This window comes from Punica granatum, chromosome 1, assembly GCF_007655135.1.
Source record: "Punica granatum isolate Tunisia-2019 chromosome 1, ASM765513v2, whole genome shotgun sequence".
NCBI classification, from domain to species: Eukaryota; Viridiplantae; Streptophyta; class Magnoliopsida; order Myrtales; family Lythraceae; genus Punica; species Punica granatum.
In genome coordinates, this window is record NC_045127.1 from 44,770,367 (window position 1) to 44,793,403 (window position 23,037).

Below are 23,037 nucleotides of genomic sequence, written 5' to 3' on the forward strand. Positions count from 1 at the left end.
GGCTCTTTTAGGGTTCTTGACAACCCTGGAAGGTCCAGGGGATCGGTTAGTGCCGGTCACAGGCCGAGGTGGCCCGCACCGCGTAATCTCTCTTTCCCGAAAACAATTTTTATCTCAAGGGCAAAATCGTCTATTTGCAACCTAGCGACACCCCCCTAGGGTTAGAATAAGAGAAACATGCGGTATCAGGGTAGGGATGGGCTACCTATCTAGGCGCAGGTTCATCTGCATAGCCCGCCCTATCCGACCGATGAGTTTTTGTTATTCTAGCATAGTCTCGGGTAGTTAGTTCGGGTGGATTAGTTCAAAATACAAATACCGAATTAATTGTATACTCGGCTAAGACAAAATGGGCAATAGTGGGATAGGCACTAGGTTTTAGGATGTACAGGCGGAATCAATATTTGGTAATAACCTGTAACAACCGTAGTGTCACAACATAGAACAACCCTAAAAATAACCCACAAACACAAGGCTTGACAAAAGACGTCACGTACGTCAGGTCCTCATAAAATAATGCCAAATGCGAAATACCTTCCCGAGGCGATCCTTGATCGATTCACACCTTGTACCTACTTTGTTTGTTTTAGGGTAGGATTTGCATGCCAAGATACCCCGGTTAATAATCGGTTAATTCACGTAAATTCGGCAATAACAAAATCCCGTTGTTTGCTTATTTATGCCCGTTTTGTTACATTCTTGCACTTGTTTTGTTATGTGGATCGAGCTCGATCCCTTAGGATGCAACCCATAGGGGATCCAACGCCCCACCGTAGATCACGGGGTCTACCCCCCCTAACACTGAGCGCATCTTAATTTCAATTCCGGTCTTTTCAAACCACACGGTGAGCACGAGTGGAATAATAACCGAACGCGATTCGACCGGGATTCAGTTGCTGTAATTTGTATTTTATTTATTTGAGAGGACAATGTAAGGATTTATGTTGTACATTTATTCATGTAAGAATCCCGGTCGGAGAGTGGACGGTCGGAGTGTTCCTTCGAATTTACGGTGTCAAAACGCGTAAGATGAGCGGAACCTAATTAAGCGGTAATTAAATTAAAATGGCAAGCCTAGACAAGATAGAGTACCGATAGGGCATGCGAGATATAGGCTCGCATGTAACAGAACCCCCGAATTCGGAACTTCGGGTTTCGCAGACCATATGCCTTAGCAATTAGGTGTACCCCGTACCCCTAAACCCGGGTAACTTGCCGGCCCTCGACCTTCGGGTCGTAAAATGGCAAGTGGCGACTCCTTCTCACGTGCGTCCGTCGCGCGTCCCCAGGAAGGTGGACACTCCCAAGCCACGTTGCATAGGCGCGCACACGCGTGCCCCGACGAGATGAAATTCGGGTGCGCACAATCACTTATCAATCTTGTTTTCCAACGCAAATCAATCTTAGGTTATTCTATCAAGGCTAAACTTCGAATCTTCTCCCAAGTTCATTAAGGTTGCTGGGACAAGCTCATTGTTGATCAGGCGATCAAACAACATTAGGAGCAAGATAGAATAAACAACGTTAATTCATTCAAAAAGCGAGGAGATGAAATCACAAATTAGAATAAAACCCTAGGATCCATTCATAACCCCATGCAAAGACGAAGTTTAGCTCATAATAGTCAATATGTTCAACATCCAAGATATAAAGAACGGCATGATTGAACAATAGAACAGTAAAAGAAAAATCAATAGAAACTCGGCCGATTTTGGACTTCGGTTGTATCCGGTCTTCTCTTCGTCTCCGTTCAGTCACACGCCTCCTTTCTTCCATTGGTGGTCCCCGTTCGGCCCACTTCCTGCAAGCTACCATAAAATTCACCTTAAAAATCCCAAGAGAACTCCCAAAATATTCTCTCGAAATCAAAGATTCTACTTCCTATGATTTGATGGTTCAATTTCTTAACTTAAAAATTATCCCGTTTGATTTTTAAATTTTTTTTTAACTTTACTCCACTTATCTTCAATTCAATAACACAATTATTACTCTTTTTTTTCCTTTAATTTTTAATATTAAACTCTCTCAACTATTTATTACTTTTTTCACAATTTAACAACACTATTATTACTTTCTCTCAACTATTCATTACTTTTTCACACTTTTTCTCATAATTCAACAACACAATCATTACAAACTAATTAAAACGAAAACTCAACTCTAAAATCAAACACAATCGGTCATCTTCTAGCTTTGGCCCTCAATTTGTTCCATTGCAAAATATCTCCGACATGATGTCATCAAGCCTGGAGTTGCCCGAAATAACTCAACATCAATGAAAATGCCAGAAACTCCCAATCAGCAAAGTGCTTCGTGACAAGTTTCATACGGTGCCGTAACATCATATAAACATTCAACTCCTTGAGAAGTGCTGCAGCAAATTTCTTGCTATGCTGTGGCAAATTATCCTGAGGCTTCACTCCATCTTTTTCAACGAATCTCGAGCCTCGATCACGATCCTCGAGCTCCCCCAAGCTTCTAACTTGTTCTTAAAACACCAAATGTGACTTCAATAACTAATAATATTTAAAGAAAAATCTCGAAAACCAACTAGAAATGACCCGATAGTTTATAAACCAAAGAAAACCGAACTAAACTAAATGGCTGCAATATGGTTAACAAACGCCCCCGAGGGGTGTGGTTGATAACTTGATAAGACCACAAAAAATACAAGGATTATAAGAACTCTTCAACAGCTTGACAGGAATATACATGGCTGCAGTATTATTAATTGGGTTTCCCAAGGTTAACGGAAAAAGGAAAAAGAAAAAAAAAAACCCCACTAGTGCAAGCAAAATCTTTGTGCTTGAAACACGTAGAATTCTTAAAATGCAGAAGTCGAATTCATCTCAGTAATCTTAAAAATTTTCCATAACTCTAATATGCGCTTTTACTTTTCCTATTTCAAAATCCCAATCAATTCGATAATTTGTTCGCATTAGGAGTTTGAAAACAAACGGTTGCATGCAACACAGTGAGATCATCAATGATTATATACATGAGTGGCGATGACAGTTATTATATCGGCACGGATAGTCCCCATTCATTTGTTTTACGTACTATAAATATGACACTCATTTTCCCAGTAATTCAATATAATTGTCATAATTCTATTATCTTCGCATCTCACATGTTATATAACATGATGTCAATTTTGCAAGCAATCTTGACATTCAGCATGATTATAATAGTCAAACCAAATATCTCATAAAGGGCTGTTCTGACCTGGGCCTAAAGGCATGAGATAAATAAAATGTAATAAACAAAGTAAATTTTCTAATGTTGTATTAGGCTTATCCATTTTTTTTTCAATTAAAGTAAGATTTTATTTCATTTTCAAATTGATAGATATATTAATGATAGATCTTAGTGTATACATTCTGAAAAAAAAAGAGAAACTAAATTATCAAGGAGGTTGGAATAATATTTAAAAAGCAAAATAATTTCCCTAAATTTAAGCTATACGATCATTTTATTTTCGCCAGATGAATATACAGACACGTATTCTGTTTTGAGCTAGATTGAGACACGTTTTCATGATAAGTGTCTCATTTTATGAACAGCCAACATAGGTAAGAAAACCCATATTATTAATGCGTTGCTTCATTTGGTATTCATTATATATATACACTAGGCCTCTGGCGTGCGTAAATCTCACACAAACTCACGAATATTGCTTGTTTTGAATAATTGACCCGATTTGGAATAAAGATTACGAAGGATTGGCGTGAAGTTGGGGTGGGGTGGGTTATTGGGGAATGGAATTGTGTGGGTTATGGAGGGATTATTTGACCCTCTATAGCTTTTTTTTTTTTGGATAAACTCAATTAAAGAATGGGGTGGTTTGGTGTGAATATGTTGGAAAAATCTTGACTCTCGATCGTTTTTATAATGTTGCTTTAATTGTTGACCTTCATAACCCTCTATAACATCCCAATTTGGTGGAATAAAAACTTAGATGTTATGAAGGATTACGGTAGGGTGGTTTATTATCTCTCCTTAATCCTCTTTCCTCTTAAAAATTTTAAAAGGCAAACACGAATTATCAACACCCCTCTATAAACTGCCTTTTCGTAACCCCCAACCTTTAATCCAAACAAGCTATAAAGGCATGAGATAAATAAAATCTAATAAACAAAGTAAATTTTGTATGTTGTACTATGTATATCACTATTACCAATTAAAATAAGAATTTGTTTTATTTTCAAATTGATAGACATATTAATGATATGTTCTTGTGCGTACATTCTGAAAAGAAAAAAAATTCAAAACTAAATTATCAAGGAGTTTAGAGTAAGATTTAAAAAGCAAAATAATTTCCTAAATTTAAGCTATACTCATTTTATTTTCGCCAGATAAATATACAAACACACATTGTGTTTTAAGCTAGATTGAGACACGTATCCATGATAAGGATCACATTTTATGCATAGCCAACATAGGTAAGAAAACCCATAGTATTAATGCACTGCTTCATTTGGTATTCCATATATATATATATACTGACTAAATATTCAATGAGTATTACTCATTCACTTTGGATGAGTAAAAACCAATCAAAATGCTTGTAAATGCGAATATAAGGGCCCATTGTAGGGTCAATTTTTCACTTGCATACATCTTAATTGAGTGTTACACATTCAAGTGAGTGAGTAATACTCAACCAATATTCATCTTGCATTAGAAAATCACGCCTTTCCACAGGCTCAAAATTGCTTGAAAAAATTAACCTTATTTGTTAGATAGTTTTAGAATATACTAATTTTTTGAAATAAATAATAGATGATATAATATAACAACATAATTATTACTTTTTTTTTCTTTTTTCTTCAATTATTTTATCTTAACTACCATTCAATTCAATTTTTAATATTAAATTCTCTCAACCATTTCGTTACATTTTTCACAATTCAATAATACAATTATTACTTTCTTTTAACTATTTATTACTTTTTTTTTTTTCATTTTTTCTCATAATTCAACAATACAATCATTACAATATCAAATAAATATAATTATTTATAGTTGAAATGGAGTGGAGTGGAGTAGAATTAAAAAAAATTTCATTTGCCACACAATGTCTAATTTCTTGATATTTTCCTTGAAGTAGGGGTGATTTTAGCAATTTCTGTATAAATAAAATTTAATTTTGAGAAAAAGCATGGCAGTCACAAAGTATAGTTTTTCCATAAACAATAATAATAATAATAATAATAATAATAATAATAATAATAATAATAATACCAAAAAATATATATATATATATATATAATTATAAAATATAATGACTAAAAATATCAGAGTCCATCCCCAGTTGTGGTGGGGGTTTTGATAGCCTTTATTGTTGGGCCCGGGATGGTATTGGACGGTGTAAGTATGATTTTGATTGAATGACGATACCGACAATTTTTAGGGGGAAATAAAAAAAAAGAAAAAAAGAAAAAACCGAGTCTATGTGCAACTTTGCTTGAAACAAACGTAAAACATCATGCCTGACGGTATCGGATTGGTCATCTATTCCCCCCAGCAGATAACATTAGAATCATTTGATCGAAATCCAAATATAGAAAAATAATTAAACAAAACCCCTCATAATATTAATAACTACAAATAAATAATTGGTTAATTAATTAATTAATTTTTATATTGAATTACACTATATAATAATTAAGTTTGGCCTTCGTCGTGTAGGCGCCTTGGCGTCGTTCCCTGCGTGCCTCCCGTTCACTTCAGTAGATGACAATCTCCCTCGACGCACGCCTCTCTCTCTCTCTCTCTCTCTCTCTCTAGGGTTCGAGTTCTCCTGAATATCTTGCTTGCCTTCGGGAATCAAAAGTTGAGACCTCGTGCCCGCACTGATCCTTTTCGCATTTCCGCCTCATCCTCCTCCGGGATTTGGCCATGTCTACTGACCCTCTTTGCCTGTAATTCTGTATCTGTTCTGTGAAATTGGCAATTTCATTATTGTCGATCTTTTGGGTTGTCGAATTGGTCGAGGATTTGTCTTGCTTGAAACATCGAATCCCCAATTCATGTAAAGCGCCTCCGTCGGGAATTCGGATTTGGTTCTTCGATTCTCGATGCCCATTTGAGTTCTCTGCATTTTGATTAAGGTTGATTTGAAATAGTTTTCCACGTATGTATGCTGAATGCTGCTTCTGTAGCACAATTATGCTCTGGGTTTTATTTTTTATGTTCTTAACTGATCTCTAAGCTTATTTGCTTGTGCTTTGAGGTTGTAGCGAAACCTGACATTTTGGTTTTTGTTTGTCCTAATTGTTTCTTTGAATCTGTTAATAATTGTAACTTTCCTGTGGGCCCTTACTGTTCTTTTGTTGCATTGGGAAATTAGGTTTCAGCCTGTTAAAATGGACAGTGCTTCGGACTTCCTTCCCCAACTTGAGGAAGATATGTCCTTCAAAATACTGGAAATTTTGGACAACCCTTCTGATGTTGTTCGTGCCGGCTGTGTCTCGCGCTCCTGGCACCAATTTGGTGAGCTCTAAAACGAAGCAACATATGCATATTTCCATTGCGATTTTGTGAATCTTCTCCATAGTACTTATCAGATGCATTTAGTGAGGTTTTATGTGGGAAAGTTGAGAATGATGAGCATCACCAGTTGTACTTTCTGAGTCAAATATACAAGGTGAATAGGCTGATTGATAACAGCTAAAACTAGTGGCCAATTTTATTGAAAGCTGGGTTTCATTCAAGAGAATGACCTTTTCTTTGAGATTTGATCAGCAGGTGAGAATGGTTGATGTCACCCTAACGTAGCATGAGTTGAGGATGCACTGGATATGTTATTGGATTAATTGTGGGTACAATTTCTGTGACTTTGTTAAGTCATGGAAGCTCGTGGTGAATAAGTAAATTCATTTCCAAGTTAGATGCTTAACCTGATATTTTTCCCATCTGTGCTGGGGGTTGTAATCTAAACTGTTTCTACGTTACTGCAGTGGTTAGAAACAGCCTTTCTAAGCGGATGTGCCTGAGAATGTGTCCTCAATTGTCTGAAGTAGTCCATGTGACTGAGCCAACCTCCTCTGAGAAAACTGTTGCAGAAGTTGGACCGAGCAACTCTTCAGAATGGGAAAACTTGGAGAAGGAGCATAGGATCTATGCTTACCTGGCCCATTGCTGTACTAGATCAGATGTCAGAGTGTGCGTTAATGAGGCAATCAGTGCTTCCAGCACTGATAATTATCCCGAGGAAAGTATTCATAACACTCTTGAGAGTAGGGATCGGGTCGGCCGACTCGCCTCATACTGGTCGAGTAAAGGGAACAAGAATCCTTCTGCCCCTGAGAGACTGATTTACAAGCTTGCTGGTGACTTGTGCATCATCACTGAAATTGGTATTCAACCTTTCCAAGGTATTTCCTGACATTTCAGCTGATATGCTTGGGTTTTATTTGCGCTAACAAATTGACGCAGTACTGATAAATTGATGCAACCTTTTTTTTTTTTTGCAATTTTTCCTTTCTATTTTCAGCTTATTTTCAGTCGGGCCTCCCAATATACTCTGCCGATTTTGTACGTTTTCGTTTGGGCCATCCTAAAGGCTCGATGGATACATCAGATTATCAGATGGATCGGGCAGACAATGAAACTGCTCATGAAAAGTTCACGTGGACTTATACTTCGCCTGAATTTCCCATGGCTCAGGTAAATTGTTCCTTCTGAAGCTCTGTTCATTTCTCTTCCAGTCTTCGTCCTTAGGTATAATGAGGGAGTAAGTGGAGGCAATCATAAACAGTTTGAACGTTGGACTTCAATAAGCTAGTTAAGAAGATAGGACAGTAGCCTCTGTTCGTTGTATCTGCTGCCTAAGGATTGAGGAAGTTTCGCCTTTTTATCTGGTCTTTTGACATAAAAATTAGATTTAGAGAATAATGTCATAATAGAGCTATTTCTGCCACCATTCTATTGGTTTCTCTTTTCTTGACCATAAAACGCTTTTTGGGTCTTTTCAACAGGAAAACTGCCTGCAAAAATTTAAGCTTGCAGAGCCAGTTCTCTGCATTGGTGGAATGTTGCTTGTCGAGCTACTGGGAAGGGTACAGAGACAAGAAATGGACGGCCTGTTCTACATATGGTATGTATAATTCTCTATTCCCACTTCTTCCCCTTCCCGTTCTACGATCACTCTTTACTTCAAAGATGTTCAGATCTTTGTCAGTTGAACTTATTCTTGCTTTGCAGCGTAACTCATGTTCAGGTCTGGGGGCGCCCACTGTCACCTGCTTTTGGAGTTGAGATACTCGAACCGGAAGGGAAGTTCGCCCTCAAGGTTCAGAAATATGACCCAAAATGCTTAGAAGAAACAAGTGCTGTCGCTACAACAGCGCTGCAAAGGCGTGTGCTGTACTTGGGACGGATCTTTCATATGCTCCGAGGACATGTAGTTGAAGTTGACTATGACTGGGATGAGAACCAGGATGAAGAGCAGGATGAGTCGGATGATGAAGTCTTATTAGGATGATCCTGTCAAATGACTGGAATCGTAATAATTTCTTCCCGACCAAGACCAACTGACCTTTAATCTCTTTCGCCTTCTCAGGCTTCTTCCCTGATTATAGCCGGAGGAGTGTTGAATGTAGAGACAATTTGCTGTCCAATATAATGTATATATCCTGTGAGGTCCTGAATTTATTGACAGTTCTATATCTCCGGCATCTTTGTTGGTTTCATGGGACAAGCAGTGGGGACTGATTCGAGGAAATTAATGAAAATCTCCCCGCTTCCCTTGTCAACTCTATTTCTTCTGCAGAGCTCCGAATTAACATATGAACACGTGAAGAACAGACACTCACAAAAATTCGAATTCAAAGACAGCCATTGAATTCAGAAATGGTTGCGTTGGGGTGTGGATTTCAGAAATACAGAGCGCAGAGAGGTATTATCAGTATCATTCCAGTAGTGGGAAGCAGAATTTTCCAACTGTAACAAAACGTGTAAACTTAAGTAATGACACTTCTTCTCGATCTTGATCTCACAACCTTCCCACTTCAAGACAGCTTTGATTTTGCGGGTGATGGAAGTAACTGCAATCACGGGATTTGGACATTTCGTTAGGGAATTTCTACAAGTACGCATTATAAGTCTTCATGCACCAGAAATCTAAGTCAAATGTAACTGGAGATTATTGGCAGGTGACCTGATAGCAGGAAATGAGAGAGCTGACGAATCCACAGGCTCCGGTTACTCGAGGAGTAACCTTCTTTGGGGACAGTTGAAGCAGACCCACTGCGACTACAATGTCCAAACCTGCCTTGATCAGGGCAAGAGATCTTTCGTTTGAGTTCTTAACCTTGGCTCGGTATCGTTCATCCTGTGCAGCAGAACATGGTGTCTTTTTGGAAAAATGAGGATTAAAGAGGGAGAGCAAGGTAAGGAATTAAAGGCTCGTGTTCGCACTTGGTGCTTATCGCTGTTCTTAAGTTCCCTCTCCAATTTCTTCATCGATGCTGAAAGCCTTCCCAGCTCCCCTATCTGATACACAAGTAAATGGACGAATGACTTTAACGTTTGATTTTGTTTTTGAAACCTCGTATTCAAGGAAAAGTAGAAGAGCAGAATACCTCGACCAAGACGCTGCAGATCGAGGAACCCATCCAACAAAAGAGGGAGACCCGACCGATCAGCTCAGCACGTTCTTTGTTCTACCACCAAATAAGACATCTCATCTTCTTGCTTCTAATGGAATTGATTATATGGAAATATATTTGTGCACTAATGGGTGTAAGATGCGAAGTAGAAGCGACAATACCTTGTAGATGCCAGATCTACCGAGCCAGACGATTTGATCAAGGAACAAGAAGGTTGACAACAAGGCATTCTTGGACTGAGGGTGAGCAGCATGTATTTAGAATCAGTCGAGTGGAAGATAAATCGCAAGTCAGTTTGAGGGAGAGGGAGAACCAGCTAATGAAGAACAATTAATTGACGGTTGAAATTTACCTTTCCCAGCAAAACCAGAGGAAGTGGTGTCCCTTGAGGACTCGGGCTGATCAGAGCATGAAGATCGTTGATGAACTGCAAACATGACAGGATCAACCACAAGCGAAATACCAGATTCCTTCCGCACACGTGAATTTTTCTTAAAAAAGCTGCACCGCCCATTTTCTAGAATGCATCTAAGGCAGGTTTAAACCGTAAAAAGCACGACACAGACATAATCTCACCCAGCAACAGTAAACAAATAGCTGGTTAGGATGTAAGAAAGCAGAATTCATCAGAGGTACTACGAGTGATCATTTCATTTCGTTACCTTTAAGAGACGGAAAACTTTGCGAGCCAAGCTAGTCGACTTCTCAACATTCTGAGCCGTGCCGGGCTGGCCATCGCTGATGAATTTCGAACCATACTGTATTGCCCTACAGATCTTGTCCCTGGCTTCAGCTTTATTGAGATACAGAACCGCAAGCGCGAGTTCTGCTCTCGCCACATCCAAAGAGCTCATCCTCTATATCCAGAGAACAAACCTGCAGCAAGTCGATGACATCATGTAAACAAAACAGAGATCATACGCATGACGAGGTTGAATTTCCATAAGCAAAGAGAGAGCAGTATCAGCTGAAACTCCCATACAGACCGAAAAACGTCGAAGGCATAGACTAACTCAGTCACCGAGTCCATCTACATTCTATAGAGCTCCAATTCAAGAAAAGAACCATACCCACCGTACAATTCCTCCTGTGATGAATCATGGCACACATAAAAAGGGCAGAGATTTAACCCACAGCAACTCAAGAAATGGTTAACTTTCAATAACCCAGAAGCCTGCTTGCATAAAAAACTCAACTTTTATCTGTCTCTCATCACATTCCTTAACACTTAACAGACACAGAGAGAGAGAGAGAGAGAGAGAGAGAGAGAGAGACCTTTAGGGGATGATGATGAGGCGTTAAAACCCGCAGCTAATCTTGCAGTGTTAATGGCAGTTTCTCTCTCTAAAATACATAGGAAGGAAGGACAAGGGTGGTGGAGGAGAGAGAGGTGGGCTCTGTGTCTGCTTCCACTCATCGCAAGTGTGATAGGAGTGTGATAAGGGCTTGTCTGGTCCTCTCTTCACCCAAACAAACCAACAAAATTTGATCCCCTAAATCAATCCCTCGCCTTCCATTTTCCCCTCACTGCTCCAATTTTTCTTCCTTAGTCCCAACTCTGCTTCTTCTTTTGATTTCTACTTCTGTACTACTGTAATGAATTACATTGGATTTAGTTTGCATATGTGGTCCAAAATACACATAATTACTTGACATTGAAGTATTTTATTACAAATGAACTTAATTTTTTTCTTTTCAGTTATAAAGAATGTCCATGATCTAGTACAATAAAATATATATTCTAATAACTAATAATGGGGCATTGTAGTTCCACAGCGAGTATCGAATTTGGAATCCCTTGGCTGTCAAGAGAAAACGTGCGCGACTACGCTACACGATTTGATATTAATTGCTGAAAATCTAAAATAAATGGAATAAAGTGCTTAAGGGATTAAGTGAAAATTGCTCGGTTAGGTAAAAATTATAACCGCTGAAAATTTGAAGTTATTCGGATATATATTTAGATTATTACCCAAGACTTCAATATATTTTCACTTTTGACCCATTTTTGTTTTTAAAAATAAAAAATTGAAAATTGAAAAAAAAGAGAGAAGGAAACGAAGAAAATGAGAAATTTCGATTGGAGGGAAGAGGGTCGATGATGGCCTAGATCACAGCCACCACCATCCAAGATGAGGTCATTGGCATCTCCAGAGGCTGCCAACAATCTCGCACGGGCAGTGGTGGCCGGAAAAGGATCCACCAATGCCCCGAATCTCCGTCTCTCTGTCTCTTGATGAATTATATGTAATGGGAATACATTTAAGTAGACTCTTCGGCAGCTTCTCTGGCCCCATTAGGATTACTTCAGCGACTACATAGTAAAATTGTTGTGCATTATGGATGAAAAACAATACCTCCTAGGGCACAAAAATGTCGTTCGTCCATGTTGATTGCAGGCCCTTCCTTGTTACCTTGTCCAACAAGGTTGAGGTGATGAAGTTGATAAATATCCGTTCCTCTAGGAGGCTCTTCGACTGACGATATCTCACCTGCATCGGTCAAAACATCGACATAGCAGCTGGTAGGAAGAGTATCTTCAACCTTAAGGAGTGCTTCCTAAAGGTCAATGCCCTCCTTTTTTTTTCTTTTTTTTTTTAATGTCCCCTACCCAAATATATATATGCCTTTCAGAGCAATTGCTCAGAATGTTAAAGACATGAAAAATATTATTTTGGCGGCAAAGTTCGTTGACTTGCAGCTTCCAATGATAAGCAGAGTAAATTACAGAGGGGTTGACCTTCAGTGTGCCTTCTTCTTCCTCGTCCTGCCATCTCCTTGTTCCTTCCCCAGCAAGCAAGCCTTCGCACCCGACCTTGGAATCGAGTAACGGTCCTCTCCCTTCTAGGATATCGATATGGTATGCAATTAGTCTTACTTACCTGTGTGTCATGTCTCGCAGTGTTTCTGTTAGCCTCGTCCTGGGTCCTGAGATGAGTGTTTGTTTTCTGCTAAATTGATTGTCTCAATATCTGATCGGGAAGATTAACATGATGTATCTCTCGGTTTAATTTTTCATTTTCAACTAATGCTCACAGGGACAGAAAATCTCATTCGAAAGGAAATTCCAGGGACAAGGGAGCTACTCACGGCTCAGGTAGACATATTGCTTCCTCCATGCTATTTTAGATGGCCTTTAATCAGATATGAAGCTTTCTTTCCGGTCGTTAATATAGCTCGCTTGAGGTTTGAACAGATTAGATGGAGCCTTGTCTCGTTTTTAGCCTTCGATGGTCTGATTTTGTCTACTACATGAGAGATTTCTTAGTTGGATATTCTTGGACTTCTCTTTCTTTGTACTCAAGCTCCTAGTCGTATAAGAAAGCTGCAAAAGTTGGAGGTTGCATACTTGAGTTTCATTTAGTAATTATTTCCGGTACTTATGACCATTTGCCTCCGAAACAGTGGAGGTGAGCATGAGCGTGAGCCCGAGCCCCCCAAACAGTCCACAAAGCGCGAACTTGGTAAGCTCGTGTTCATGCAGGACTGTGGTTATGACTTCGACGTGGAGGACATGTTAAGGGCATCAGCACAGGTTCTTGGCAAAGGCTCTTTTGGGACATCATATAAGGCGGACCTGGAGGATGGGCCCACCGTAGCTGTCAAAAGGATGAAAATGGCAAATACTGCTATAACCGAGTTCGAGGAACTGGCGAAAAAGATCTCAAGTCTTAGGCACGAGAATGTAGCTACCCTGAGGGCGTACTACTGTGACAAGGACGAGCGGATTCTTATTTATGATTACTATGATCTAGGAAGCATGTCATCTCTTTTACACGGTATCATTTCCTCAGTCTTTCCTAATCCCCTTTCGTTGCATTTCTATGTACTATTGTGCAGCTTCAACCTATTGAATTCTGTTGCCTGAAATAGGTAAAAAAGGGAAGGTTGTGGCCCCTATGACTTGGGAGGATCGGCTTAACATGGCCATCGGAGCAGCAAGAGGCATTGATTACATCCACAAGCAAGAAGGTGGGAAACTCTTCCATGGGAACTTAAAGCCCTCAAACATCTTTTTAAGCTCTCAAGGATACGGGATTGTGTCGGACATCCTCTTCCCGTCTCTGATGAACCATGTTCAGCAGCAACCAAGCACCAAATATGAGGCCCCCGAAGTTGTAGTGAGTAGGCGGTTCCAGCAGTCGGAGTTTACAGCTTCGGGGTACTTCTGCTGGAGCTTCTTGTTAGGAAATTTGAGCCCGCCCCGAGTGATGGGGAGGTCAGAGACTTCGTTCAATGGGGGCAGGTAGTGAGTAGAGAGGTGGATAGCGGAGAAGTCTTTGATGACCATCTTAGGGATCAACCGAGTATACTGAAAGAACTGCAGGAGACATTCCATATAGGGATTCTGTGCGTGCAAAAGTGGCCCGAAGAGAGACCAAAGATATCGGATGTGGTGAAAAGTTTGGAGGAAATTCTTGCACTGAGGAATGAGAATTAAGGAGGACCAAAACCGGTTTTGATATACAAAAATATGCTGAAAGATGCCGATATGTAAAACAATGGTCACCCCCAATACAATTTGTGGCCGTTAACATGGTTTTTGAATCTTTTTAATCGAATGCAACATCGGTGTTCTTTTGTCTGTCATAAACAAACGCAGCAGCATCTGCTGAAAATTCAAGCACTTTAAAAAGCTAGACTGTTGAGAACATTAACACAAGATGTCTCAAATAATACAGTTGCTGCAGAGTCGAGACATCATATCACTTGACTATTGCCAGATTGTCTTATTATCATGAAGAATCTTTATGTGGCGGCCTTCAACGCAAGAGCACTTCTGCTTTTATGGTGCGCTACCAGAGAGTGAAAATGTCGGGCTTCTTGGAACAGCACGAGCTAGTTTGCAGAATGATGTTGCAAGGATATTGCAGCATTGTAGTCACTAACTCTTGTCTTTGCGCAGTGATCAAGCAAGCAATGACATTCTGTTGCTCCTTCATTATCCTTATTATGTTCAGATCAATTAAACAACTGATGATATAAGAACACGACCAGCTAAATGTAGCCCTTGGCCGTAATGGCCAAGCACTAGTGCCTTCGGGACTATGGTCGAGAAGTGTCTTGGTCTCGAGTATCTCATCTGCGTAATCTAGTTGGGTGTCTCGATAATGGTTCGATGTTTCTCTTAATTCACGGTAATCCTATTACCATTATCCCGATTGATTAAAGTAAAGATCACCATTAAGCTATTGGACATAATTGAATTCAACTCTAGATTATGAGCTGGACAAAATGTGTTAGAAGATATATATAGAACATATAGTCATCCGGTACATCTGTCTTGAGTTGTACTGTGCTACTCTGTATGTTTGACATTTCTCTGGCCACGTCTCTATCTGTAACTAGTTCTCATCCCGTGCATTGCATAGCCAATTTTACGTTGTTTATTCCAAAATCTTCTTAGTGAATAAATTTTCAGGTTTTGGATATGAATTTCAAAATGATTGCTCAAAAATAAATTTTTGGTACATAAGTTATATAGTATTTTTCATTTATTCACTAAAACTTAATAGTTCTTCATAGTAGTGTGTAATCGTTGGTGTATTGAACAAAATTATTAGAGTGCCGTTTAAAAGAAATAAATTATCATTAGGAAAAGTTAGTTGTAAATGACAACTAATTAAAACTTCTCATGCAATTTTTAAATTTCATCAACAATATAATCGTTCTAACTATATATTTTCCAGAATAAATTGTTTCCACTCGAATTTAGTGGGCATTAATTATAATCTAAACTACACTAAAATCGGATAAGAAATGTAAAATCAGAACGTTTCTAACTTGAGTCATAATTATGTTTCTACAATTACTTATTGAAAGTCTCTGTTTTTTACCTTTCGTACATAAAAATGATTTATTAAATTATAGTGATAGTGAATCACAAAAATAATTTGTTACAAATTTCAAAACGCATGATTTTTGCAATCTTTATTCTTTTTTTTTTCTTAATGAAAGAAGAATGATAAAAGTAAATGCTTATAGAAAATTTATTTTTCTAATGCTGATAGAGAATCAAGTGGCATCCGCATATGAGTAATATTTTATGCACAAATGTGTTTTAGGTATCTTGCTCAAAGAATATTTAACAAAAACATTTTGATTAATAGAATAGTAATAGTTTTTAAAATTATCTTAGTAATCTAATTGCATTTCTAATATTTTAGAAATTATGAAAAATCTTAGTGAGATCTTGTTGAAAAGAAATATCTGTTATAACATAAAAAAGAAAGCAATGAACAATAAAAGAAATAAGAAACAAACTTCTTTTTTTCCCCTTTTCTTTTCTCCCGCAACACTCAAAGTCGATGTACAATCAGCCGATGTAAGTGCATCTGCCGAAGCATCATCTTGCTCAAGGTAAATGTAGATACCAAGCACTCGAATATTGGAAATCCACCAAGATTAATTTTTTATGTACCCCAAAGGATATCTTCTTCTTCTTCTTTTGTGAAATACTAACGGAATTTGACATGAGACATTAGTTATAAAAAGTGCAACAAAAAGACAAGGGGAGAGAAAATTTTCTTTTGCCGATGAATGATGAAAGGTTTTAACAATTTGGTGCTTTATATATAGACATGCATTATTAAGTCCTTTTGGAACATTACAACACGCCAATTGGTAAATAATGAAAAACATTTCACAACCATTTAATTAGATAATTTAGTAGGCATTGAATATGCATCATGTACTAATTTTCATATGTTCTTATTGCAATGCAATAAAAATCTATTTACTATTACAAATATATTAATTTTATAGAAAAGTTTTAGATTATTTGGCCACTAATGTTAATAATTTATTACCTTACACATTAAAATGTCAATTTGGTGCTTTATATTTAGACATGAAATATTAAGTCCTTTTGGTTCATTAAAACACGTAAATCAGTAGATAAGAAAAACGTTTCACAAACATTTAATCGACTAATTTTGCAGCATTGAATAGGTGCCATTTATCAATTTTCATGTGTCTTGATTGCAATGCAATAAAATTCAATTTAATAGGACATATATATTAATTATATAGAAGAGTTTTAGATTATTTGGCCGCTAACATTATGTAATTTATTACCTTACTCATTAAAATATCAATGCATCAAAAATTTAATTTGTAATTCATTTGTAAATTTTAAAAATTATATATTATTTTAAAAATTTATTTGTAAATTTTTAAAAATTATATATTATATATTGATTCGTGTCAAAGCTCGACTCATAGCTCGATCAGATTTTGTTCTGTTTCGGGAATTGAAGAAGCAAAAGTATAATGTCGAATGCAGCAGAAGGGATTTCCACTTGACAGACAAAAGAAAGCTGAAGCCGAAGTTGAAACCCGAACCTCTTCTCTAGGGTCAAGTTCTTGAATCCTCATCCATAATCAGCTCTCATCACATGGACTCAAAATGTTGATGTAACAACATGGGAAATACAATGTTCATACAATGCTCGAGGAGTACAGTACAGGGCAACATTTAAACGAAACGAAAGAACTCGAAATCTTGGCGGAGTAAGGAGACCCTGGATGATCAACTTTAGGTAAGGGTATAACCAATGTGCTGATGAATATAGATGTGAAAGAACAGTTATTATGGTTCTCGGACTTTTGACTATCTGACCATCTCAAAGCTTTAGATCGGTATATTCAGCACAAAGAAAGACCAAAGATTCGTTACTTAATCATAAGAAAGAACATGTAAAGTGAAATGAGGGGAAAAAGCTCAAATTATCGAGTAAACATACTTCGATTCAATAATGGTAAGCATGTAACAATGCCCACGGTGTACGTCAGTGAATTAGCTTATAAGTGGTATAGTTTGGATTTAGATGTTCAATTACTGTGTTTCATACATTACAGGCAAAGGACATCCTGGTACTAAATATGACAGGAGAAAAACTGGGCTACCATTTACAATGGGACCATGCAATTCATCCCATACCTCTCTTCTCGCTATTTCCTACCAAACATACTTCGTAGTTTCCCTTTCTCCAGCCTTTCGAGCAGTTTCTTCGCTCCGGGCACGTCCATCTCAGTCAGCTTCTTCAGGTAACCGATTGCGCCGTAAGAGATCATCGCCTTCTTGCACTTCTTGCTGTTTGAGAGACATAACAAGCACAAGACTGCATACTTTTTTGCAGTGTTCTGTGGGCCTGGGTCGAGGAGTTGGACCAAGTTTGGCACGCTCTCATCGTCCTTCTTTACTTCTCTGCAATTTTGAGAAACTGTCATGAGGATCGATAGTGCCTGAGAGGCTACCTCCCTCGCACCGCTAGATTTTGCCTCAAGCAGCTTGATAAGCAGAGGAATGCAACCCGATTCTCCTATTGATTTCTTCATCTCTTTCGAGCTGCAGGCACCACAGATTGCGGCAGCAGCGGCCTGCTGGGCCTCTGACGAGCCTGACTTAAGCACATGAGCCAAGCGAGGAAGAAGCCCTAGAGAGACTAGGGTCTCCATTGATCCTGGGCCCACCAAATTCCTCAATGCCCCGACCGCAGATTCCTGAGGGAGCGGGCCATCAAGGTAAGCCAACAGGCTCCTGATTCCACCTTCAGAGATTACGCTTCTCCGTAGGTTCTCATTGCTTATTGTGAGGTTCTGCAAGCACTCAGCTGCATATTCCTTTGAGCCTAACAGAAGCCCACAGTCGAGAAGGCTGATCATGGCCCTCACGATCCCTTCCTCAGCCAGATTTTGCCTTACGTCGGGAACAGCTGATAAGTTCTTCAAAGTACCAGCTGCTGCAGACTGAGAAATCGAATCGCCTGTCCTGCAAATCTCAATCAGCAGCCGAACCCCACCGTGGCCCACGATTGCCCGAGCACTCTCTGTTGACATGGACAGACTTTGAAGTGAGATTGCCGCCTTCTCTTTGGCCACGGCACTTCCCGACTCTAGAAGCCTTATAAGAGGGGGTAAAGCACCTTCGGAAACAAGAAAGTTTTCACAACAACCTGATTCAGCAAGTGAGCAGATAACCGTGATGGTCTTTTCTCGTATTGTAGGTGATGTGGCGGTTAGTAATTGGACGAGAGCAGAGATATTGCTCCGACCCAGAGAAGCCAAAACGTTCTTCTCATCTTCCTTCATAGCCTCGACTATACTGTCGAGAGCTCTGTGTTTTGCTCCCAAGTGCCCGATCTGAAGCCTGGCTAGCAGTTCCTTAATATTGCTCTGGGTCCCAGCAGCCTCCGGTTCGGACAAGGTGGCCTCCCCAAGAACTCCGGTCTTGACCAAGAGGCCGCAATCACGTAAATTCAGATCAAGTTTCCCCGACAAGGAGTCGAGATCGCTCTGCATCCTAAGCTTCCCTTCGTACTTCTCCGTCAAGCACAAGTCTGCTAATCCGATTGCTTCCTTCAAAGTACCATAAACCGCCTGCAGCTGTTCCTTGCAAAGGGCATTCTTCGAGAAGCAAGGATGGCTAGAAAGGTCCGATAACCGGGATGGGATCTGCTCCAATTTCGAAATTATCATCTTCCATCTCCCCGGAAATCCCTTAACCTCTTTAGCTTTCTCCAGTGCCACAGGAACAAGTTCTTGCGTTCGAGAGAGCCAATCTTCCACTAAATCGGGATCATCCCAGACTTCACTACCCCCTCCTTCCAATCCCACCATAGCTTCCCAGCAGAGCTGTTGGAGTTGACCGAGCTCGATCTAACCACCGGCGGAAGAAGAAGCAAGCTCAACAAGATTCCTGGAAGATGATGACTGGGATGAGAACAAACTTTGGTATGGAAAATGATAAGGCAGTGGAGCAGTTGCAGAGGCATCAATACATAAATTATATCAAATCGATTCGGAATAAAATATAGACAAATGGCAAAAAAGTTAAGCAGGAAGAGGTTAACATCAATGGGCTTCGAGAATCTTATATGATCACAGAATGCTTGCTTTTCTGAAAGGGTATACACTACAATACAAGTACCTAAAAGATGCCCCACGAGCCTTTTCTTTTACTTTTCAAGTGCCATCATTAAATGCAAAGAACAGTAGATGAATGGCTTATACACATGTTTATGAGATGCAGACATAAACAGATACAAAAAGATTTAATGATGATATGATCCTAATACAGCTGTATGGTGACAATGAAAGATTTCACTTCTTCAATGTAAATGACTAGGGCGGTGCTGCTAAAGAACAAAGGGAAAGGAGGCAAATTTACCCACCTGGGCAACCCCAAAATACAGAAGGGTAATAAGTGTAATCAAGCGAGTAGTGAAGGGTAATATTGTAAAAAGCAGGAATCAAGATTGTAACTTTACTCTTCAACAAAGAAGATGGCGAGGGTGGAAAGTGGGATTCTCAGCCCAATTGCCATTCTCATCTCAACCCCAAAAATACGTTTGAGGTATTGGTTTAGAGAGAGAGAGAGAGAGAGGACTTCACTTTGAAGAGAAGATACAAGTCTCAATCAACAGTTGTATGGAGTGTATTTTAAATTAAACTCATGAACACCAACCCCATATATTAAAAAACATTACAAAATTCATATTCAGCAGCAATTAATAAAAAAAAAGAAGAAGAGAGAAAATGCGGTATACCTCGAGTTGCTTTGACTTTTCCCAACTTCTCAAATGGACATCTGCAGACCCAACCAAAAATAAATAAAAATTATGGCATACGGTCAGATCACCAAAACCAGCTGACTAACAAAATCCCAAATGCTAAGCAGAAGCCCCTTTGGGAAATGGGATTGCTTTACCCTTCTCTTTTCTTTCTTGCTTAAGCTGAGAGAGAGAGAGAGAGAGAACAAAGAAAGCAAGCTGAAATTGCTTCTAAGCACCAACCTTTACGACTCAGACGCCACAAATTTGTCCCCTTCTCTCAGGAAAGCAACCGCCTCTGCAGCTTCATCTTCAAACCTCTTCCTCTCCCCCTCCCTCTCTTTCTCTGGACACAGACAGACGGAACTTATTTTTTTCCTTATGAGGAAGGAAGCAAACAACAGACAGCCTCAGAGAGAACAAGTCAAAACTGGTATTATAATGCTCAGCTAGAAGCAGAGATGAAACTGTAGAGAGAGAGAGAGAGAGAGAAGCAGATCAAATTTTGAAAAATCCCAGCTTAAAAACTCGAGCTTTTTAGCACAACAAGACACGGAGACAGAGACATCATACGATCCATTTAATTAAGGATTTAATGATACTCGAGAAAATCGAGCATCCCCAGAACTCTTCAAACTCTCTCTCTCGCTCTCTCTCTCTGTGTCCTTATCAAATGGAAGGGATGGTGTCAGGACTCAGGAGTGTGTCTTGTTGGGTCTCTCAGATTCTACCCTTTTTCGGTTTTTGCAAGAATTATTAATGTTTTTTATAAAATAAATAATCCTCTCTATACGTCGTCTACTCTACGATGGTTTTGCTCTACGGATGCGAAGCTACGGCTCGGAGATCCAACGGCCGTGATTGGGTTGATTTTGAATTTTTGGTTTTATGTGCTTTTTTAATGTCCAAAATGATGACGTGGCGGAAACGATCACGTGCGGGGTGGGCGTTGCAGGAGAGAGAGTAATTAGGTGTAACCGTTTCCACGTTAACCGAGTTTGTCCCGTGCTCCATGCGTACCGGTGGATATGTTTCCCTATCAATCGAACGGTGGAGATAGAGAGATTTTTTTAATATTGATTAAAAATTGTTAGCCGGTCTAATCGACCGACACGAAACAACGCTATTTAGATTAGGCTAAGCATATTCGATAGACCATGTGATGGACGACCGCGCCCAAATAGTTAGAAAATAATCTTAAAATTTTCTTTTATTTCCCTGATTTGAATATGAAGAGATGGAGAAAAAATAATAATAATATTTTGATCAAACAATAAATTAGTCAATCTCATTGGATGATAGACACCATTCATCCCATTCATCTATTGAAATAATTTTGAAAGCTTATCGCATGAAATACTTGAAGAAGAGATACAAGCACGTGCGATATCTCAAACATATACTCTTGTACCATGTAAAACTTATAAGATGATCACGTCGTTTGCTCTTAAAATTTTACGTTGTTAGGAAGGACCATTGTAATTTATAACTGAGATTTAAATAATTAATTGCTCCATTGACTCTTTCAAGCAAGGCTTCCTTGTCTATATACGTAGATCCCGTTTATAATTGCAATACTATCTTGACTATATATGCATGTTTATATATATAGACTCGTAAATTTACTTTGCTGCATTGGATAGGAATCATAAAAATTAATTATTGAATCCATAGGCATTGAAATACAATTACAAGAAATCAATTATTTTATTCACACTAAAGGAAAACACACAATTATACTTTGTTGTGCATGTATAATGTGCACGCGTGCTCTCGCATAGTAGAGGAAAACTTTGTCCCTTGAAAAAGATACGAATCATATCAATTATCCTTTTCACACTAAATAAAGGAATCAACTCGCTTTAATTGCCTTTGAACAGCAAGGTCACTTTGCATTAAATCAAATAATTAAATTAAATTAAATTCCAAGAAATCAATTGACCAAGCAAATTGATGCAATCAAAACCAACTTCAATTCTATAACCGAAAAAAAAAACCAAGTTCAATTCTTTAAACGAGAATTTCTTGTAATAGACAAATGCAAACAGAATTGAAATTTCCTTTTTAAATTTTTTTTTTCCCTAGCTAGTAAAAGATAAATAAATGAATAAAAAGGCGAGAAAGTTCATCAATGAACTTGAATGCATAATTTAGAAGGAATTTCAAACAGTAGAACATTCCAGACATGGTGTAATATTATAGGAAATTGTCCATGCGTGCATGATCATGATTAGCTTATGATGAAGACCTTCTAAACAAGGGCCCGCGTACAATAATTGCGCTTTCTTTTTCCCAATTTTTTGCTTTGCTGGCCGGCCAGAAACTCATCCACGTCACACGCTTCCAACACCAGTAAGTTACCAAGAAAATTCCACTCTAAACACAAAAGCCTTTCAAGAAAAAATAATGTCTTTCAAAGGAAAAAAAAATTCTTGAAAGGCCTTTGTGAAGAAAAAATAAGAAAAACTTAGATTACATTGGGTACACCGTACTCGACAAAGATAGAATAAAAATAAATATTTCATCATTTCTTTCATTTTCTTCTTTCTATATCTCTTTTATGAGTTGAAAATGACATTTTATTAGGATAATATTTTTTGCACCACAAGAAAACAAAGATTTTCGTGATAAATAATAGTGAGGGTTGCACTCTAGCCCTAAGAGAAGACGTTTTCCCTTAGGGTCGAGGACCGGCTCTTAAACATAGCTATCACGAAAAGACCCTTTTTTGTGGCGTTTCTTCAATATGATGGCATAATTTTTCTTTTAAAAAACTTAAATAATATTCATTCCATCATTTCAACTAGCTTTTATTTGGGCTTTCTGAGCATAAAATAAGCAATCATGAATTGCCATACATGTTTTTATCT

General features: G+C 38.6%; 4 protein-coding genes across 10 annotated transcripts; 2 read left to right on the plus strand and 2 right to left on the minus strand.

Moving 5' to 3' along the window:
- Positions 1-5,680: 5,680 nt before the first annotated feature.
- On the plus strand, positions 5,681-8,672 carry LOC116210481 (F-box protein At4g00755). Of its 3 annotated transcripts, none has more exons than XM_031544368.1 (6): positions 5,681-5,835; positions 6,353-6,495; positions 6,963-7,379; positions 7,499-7,671; positions 7,983-8,101; positions 8,209-8,672. In XM_031544368.1, exons 2-6 carry the CDS (start codon positions 6,369-6,371, stop codon positions 8,486-8,488), a joined length of 1,116 nt encoding a protein of 371 aa, XP_031400228.1. In that variant the 5' UTR covers positions 5,681-5,835; positions 6,353-6,368; the 3' UTR covers positions 8,489-8,672. The 3 variants fall into 3 exon arrangements, with proteins under 3 accessions (XP_031400228.1, XP_031400221.1, XP_031400236.1); XM_031544361.1 differs by having other exon boundaries at positions 5,687-6,113; XM_031544376.1 differs by lacking the exons at positions 5,681-5,835; positions 6,353-6,495 and adding an exon at positions 6,854-6,872.
- A 133-nt stretch (positions 8,673-8,805) lies between these two features.
- Positions 8,806-11,046, minus strand: LOC116210500 (peroxisomal membrane protein 11C). Of its 2 annotated transcripts, none has more exons than XM_031544387.1 (8): positions 10,890-11,046; positions 10,277-10,490; positions 9,967-10,041; positions 9,776-9,850; positions 9,588-9,668; positions 9,424-9,498; positions 9,164-9,337; positions 8,806-9,050 (listed from the first exon to the last, which is right to left on the minus strand). In XM_031544387.1, the coding sequence occupies exons 2-8, from the start codon at positions 10,466-10,468 to the stop codon at positions 9,015-9,017; spliced, it is 708 nt and encodes a 235-aa protein (XP_031400247.1). In that variant the 5' UTR covers positions 10,469-10,490; positions 10,890-11,046; the 3' UTR covers positions 8,806-9,014. The 2 variants fall into 2 exon arrangements, with proteins under 2 accessions (XP_031400247.1, XP_031400253.1); XM_031544393.1 differs by lacking the exon at positions 10,890-11,046 and adding an exon at positions 10,601-10,701.
- A 1,253-nt stretch (positions 11,047-12,299) lies between these two features.
- Positions 12,300-14,296, plus strand: LOC116192534 (probable inactive receptor kinase At5g53320). Its single transcript, XM_031521108.1, has 4 exons — positions 12,300-12,474; positions 12,653-12,711; positions 13,020-13,393; positions 13,488-14,296. Exons 1-4 carry the CDS (start codon positions 12,472-12,474, stop codon positions 13,862-13,864), a joined length of 813 nt encoding a protein of 270 aa, XP_031376968.1. The 5' UTR covers positions 12,300-12,471; the 3' UTR covers positions 13,865-14,296.
- A 3,046-nt stretch (positions 14,297-17,342) lies between these two features.
- LOC116197617 (U-box domain-containing protein 4-like) lies at positions 17,343-20,885 on the minus strand. 4 transcript variants are annotated; one of them, XM_031527798.1, is made up of 3 exons: positions 20,411-20,885; positions 20,165-20,205; positions 17,343-19,314 (listed from the first exon to the last, which is right to left on the minus strand). In XM_031527798.1, the coding sequence occupies exon 3, from the start codon at positions 19,233-19,235 to the stop codon at positions 17,568-17,570; it is 1,668 nt and encodes a 555-aa protein (XP_031383658.1). In that variant the 5' UTR covers positions 19,236-19,314; positions 20,165-20,205; positions 20,411-20,885; the 3' UTR covers positions 17,343-17,567. The 4 variants fall into 4 exon arrangements, with proteins under 4 accessions (XP_031383658.1, XP_031383666.1, XP_031383678.1 ...); XM_031527806.1 differs by lacking the exons at positions 20,165-20,205; positions 20,411-20,885 and adding an exon at positions 19,790-19,931; XM_031527818.1 differs by lacking the exons at positions 20,165-20,205; positions 20,411-20,885 and adding an exon at positions 19,546-19,733.
- Between the last annotated feature and the right edge of the window lie 2,152 nt (positions 20,886-23,037).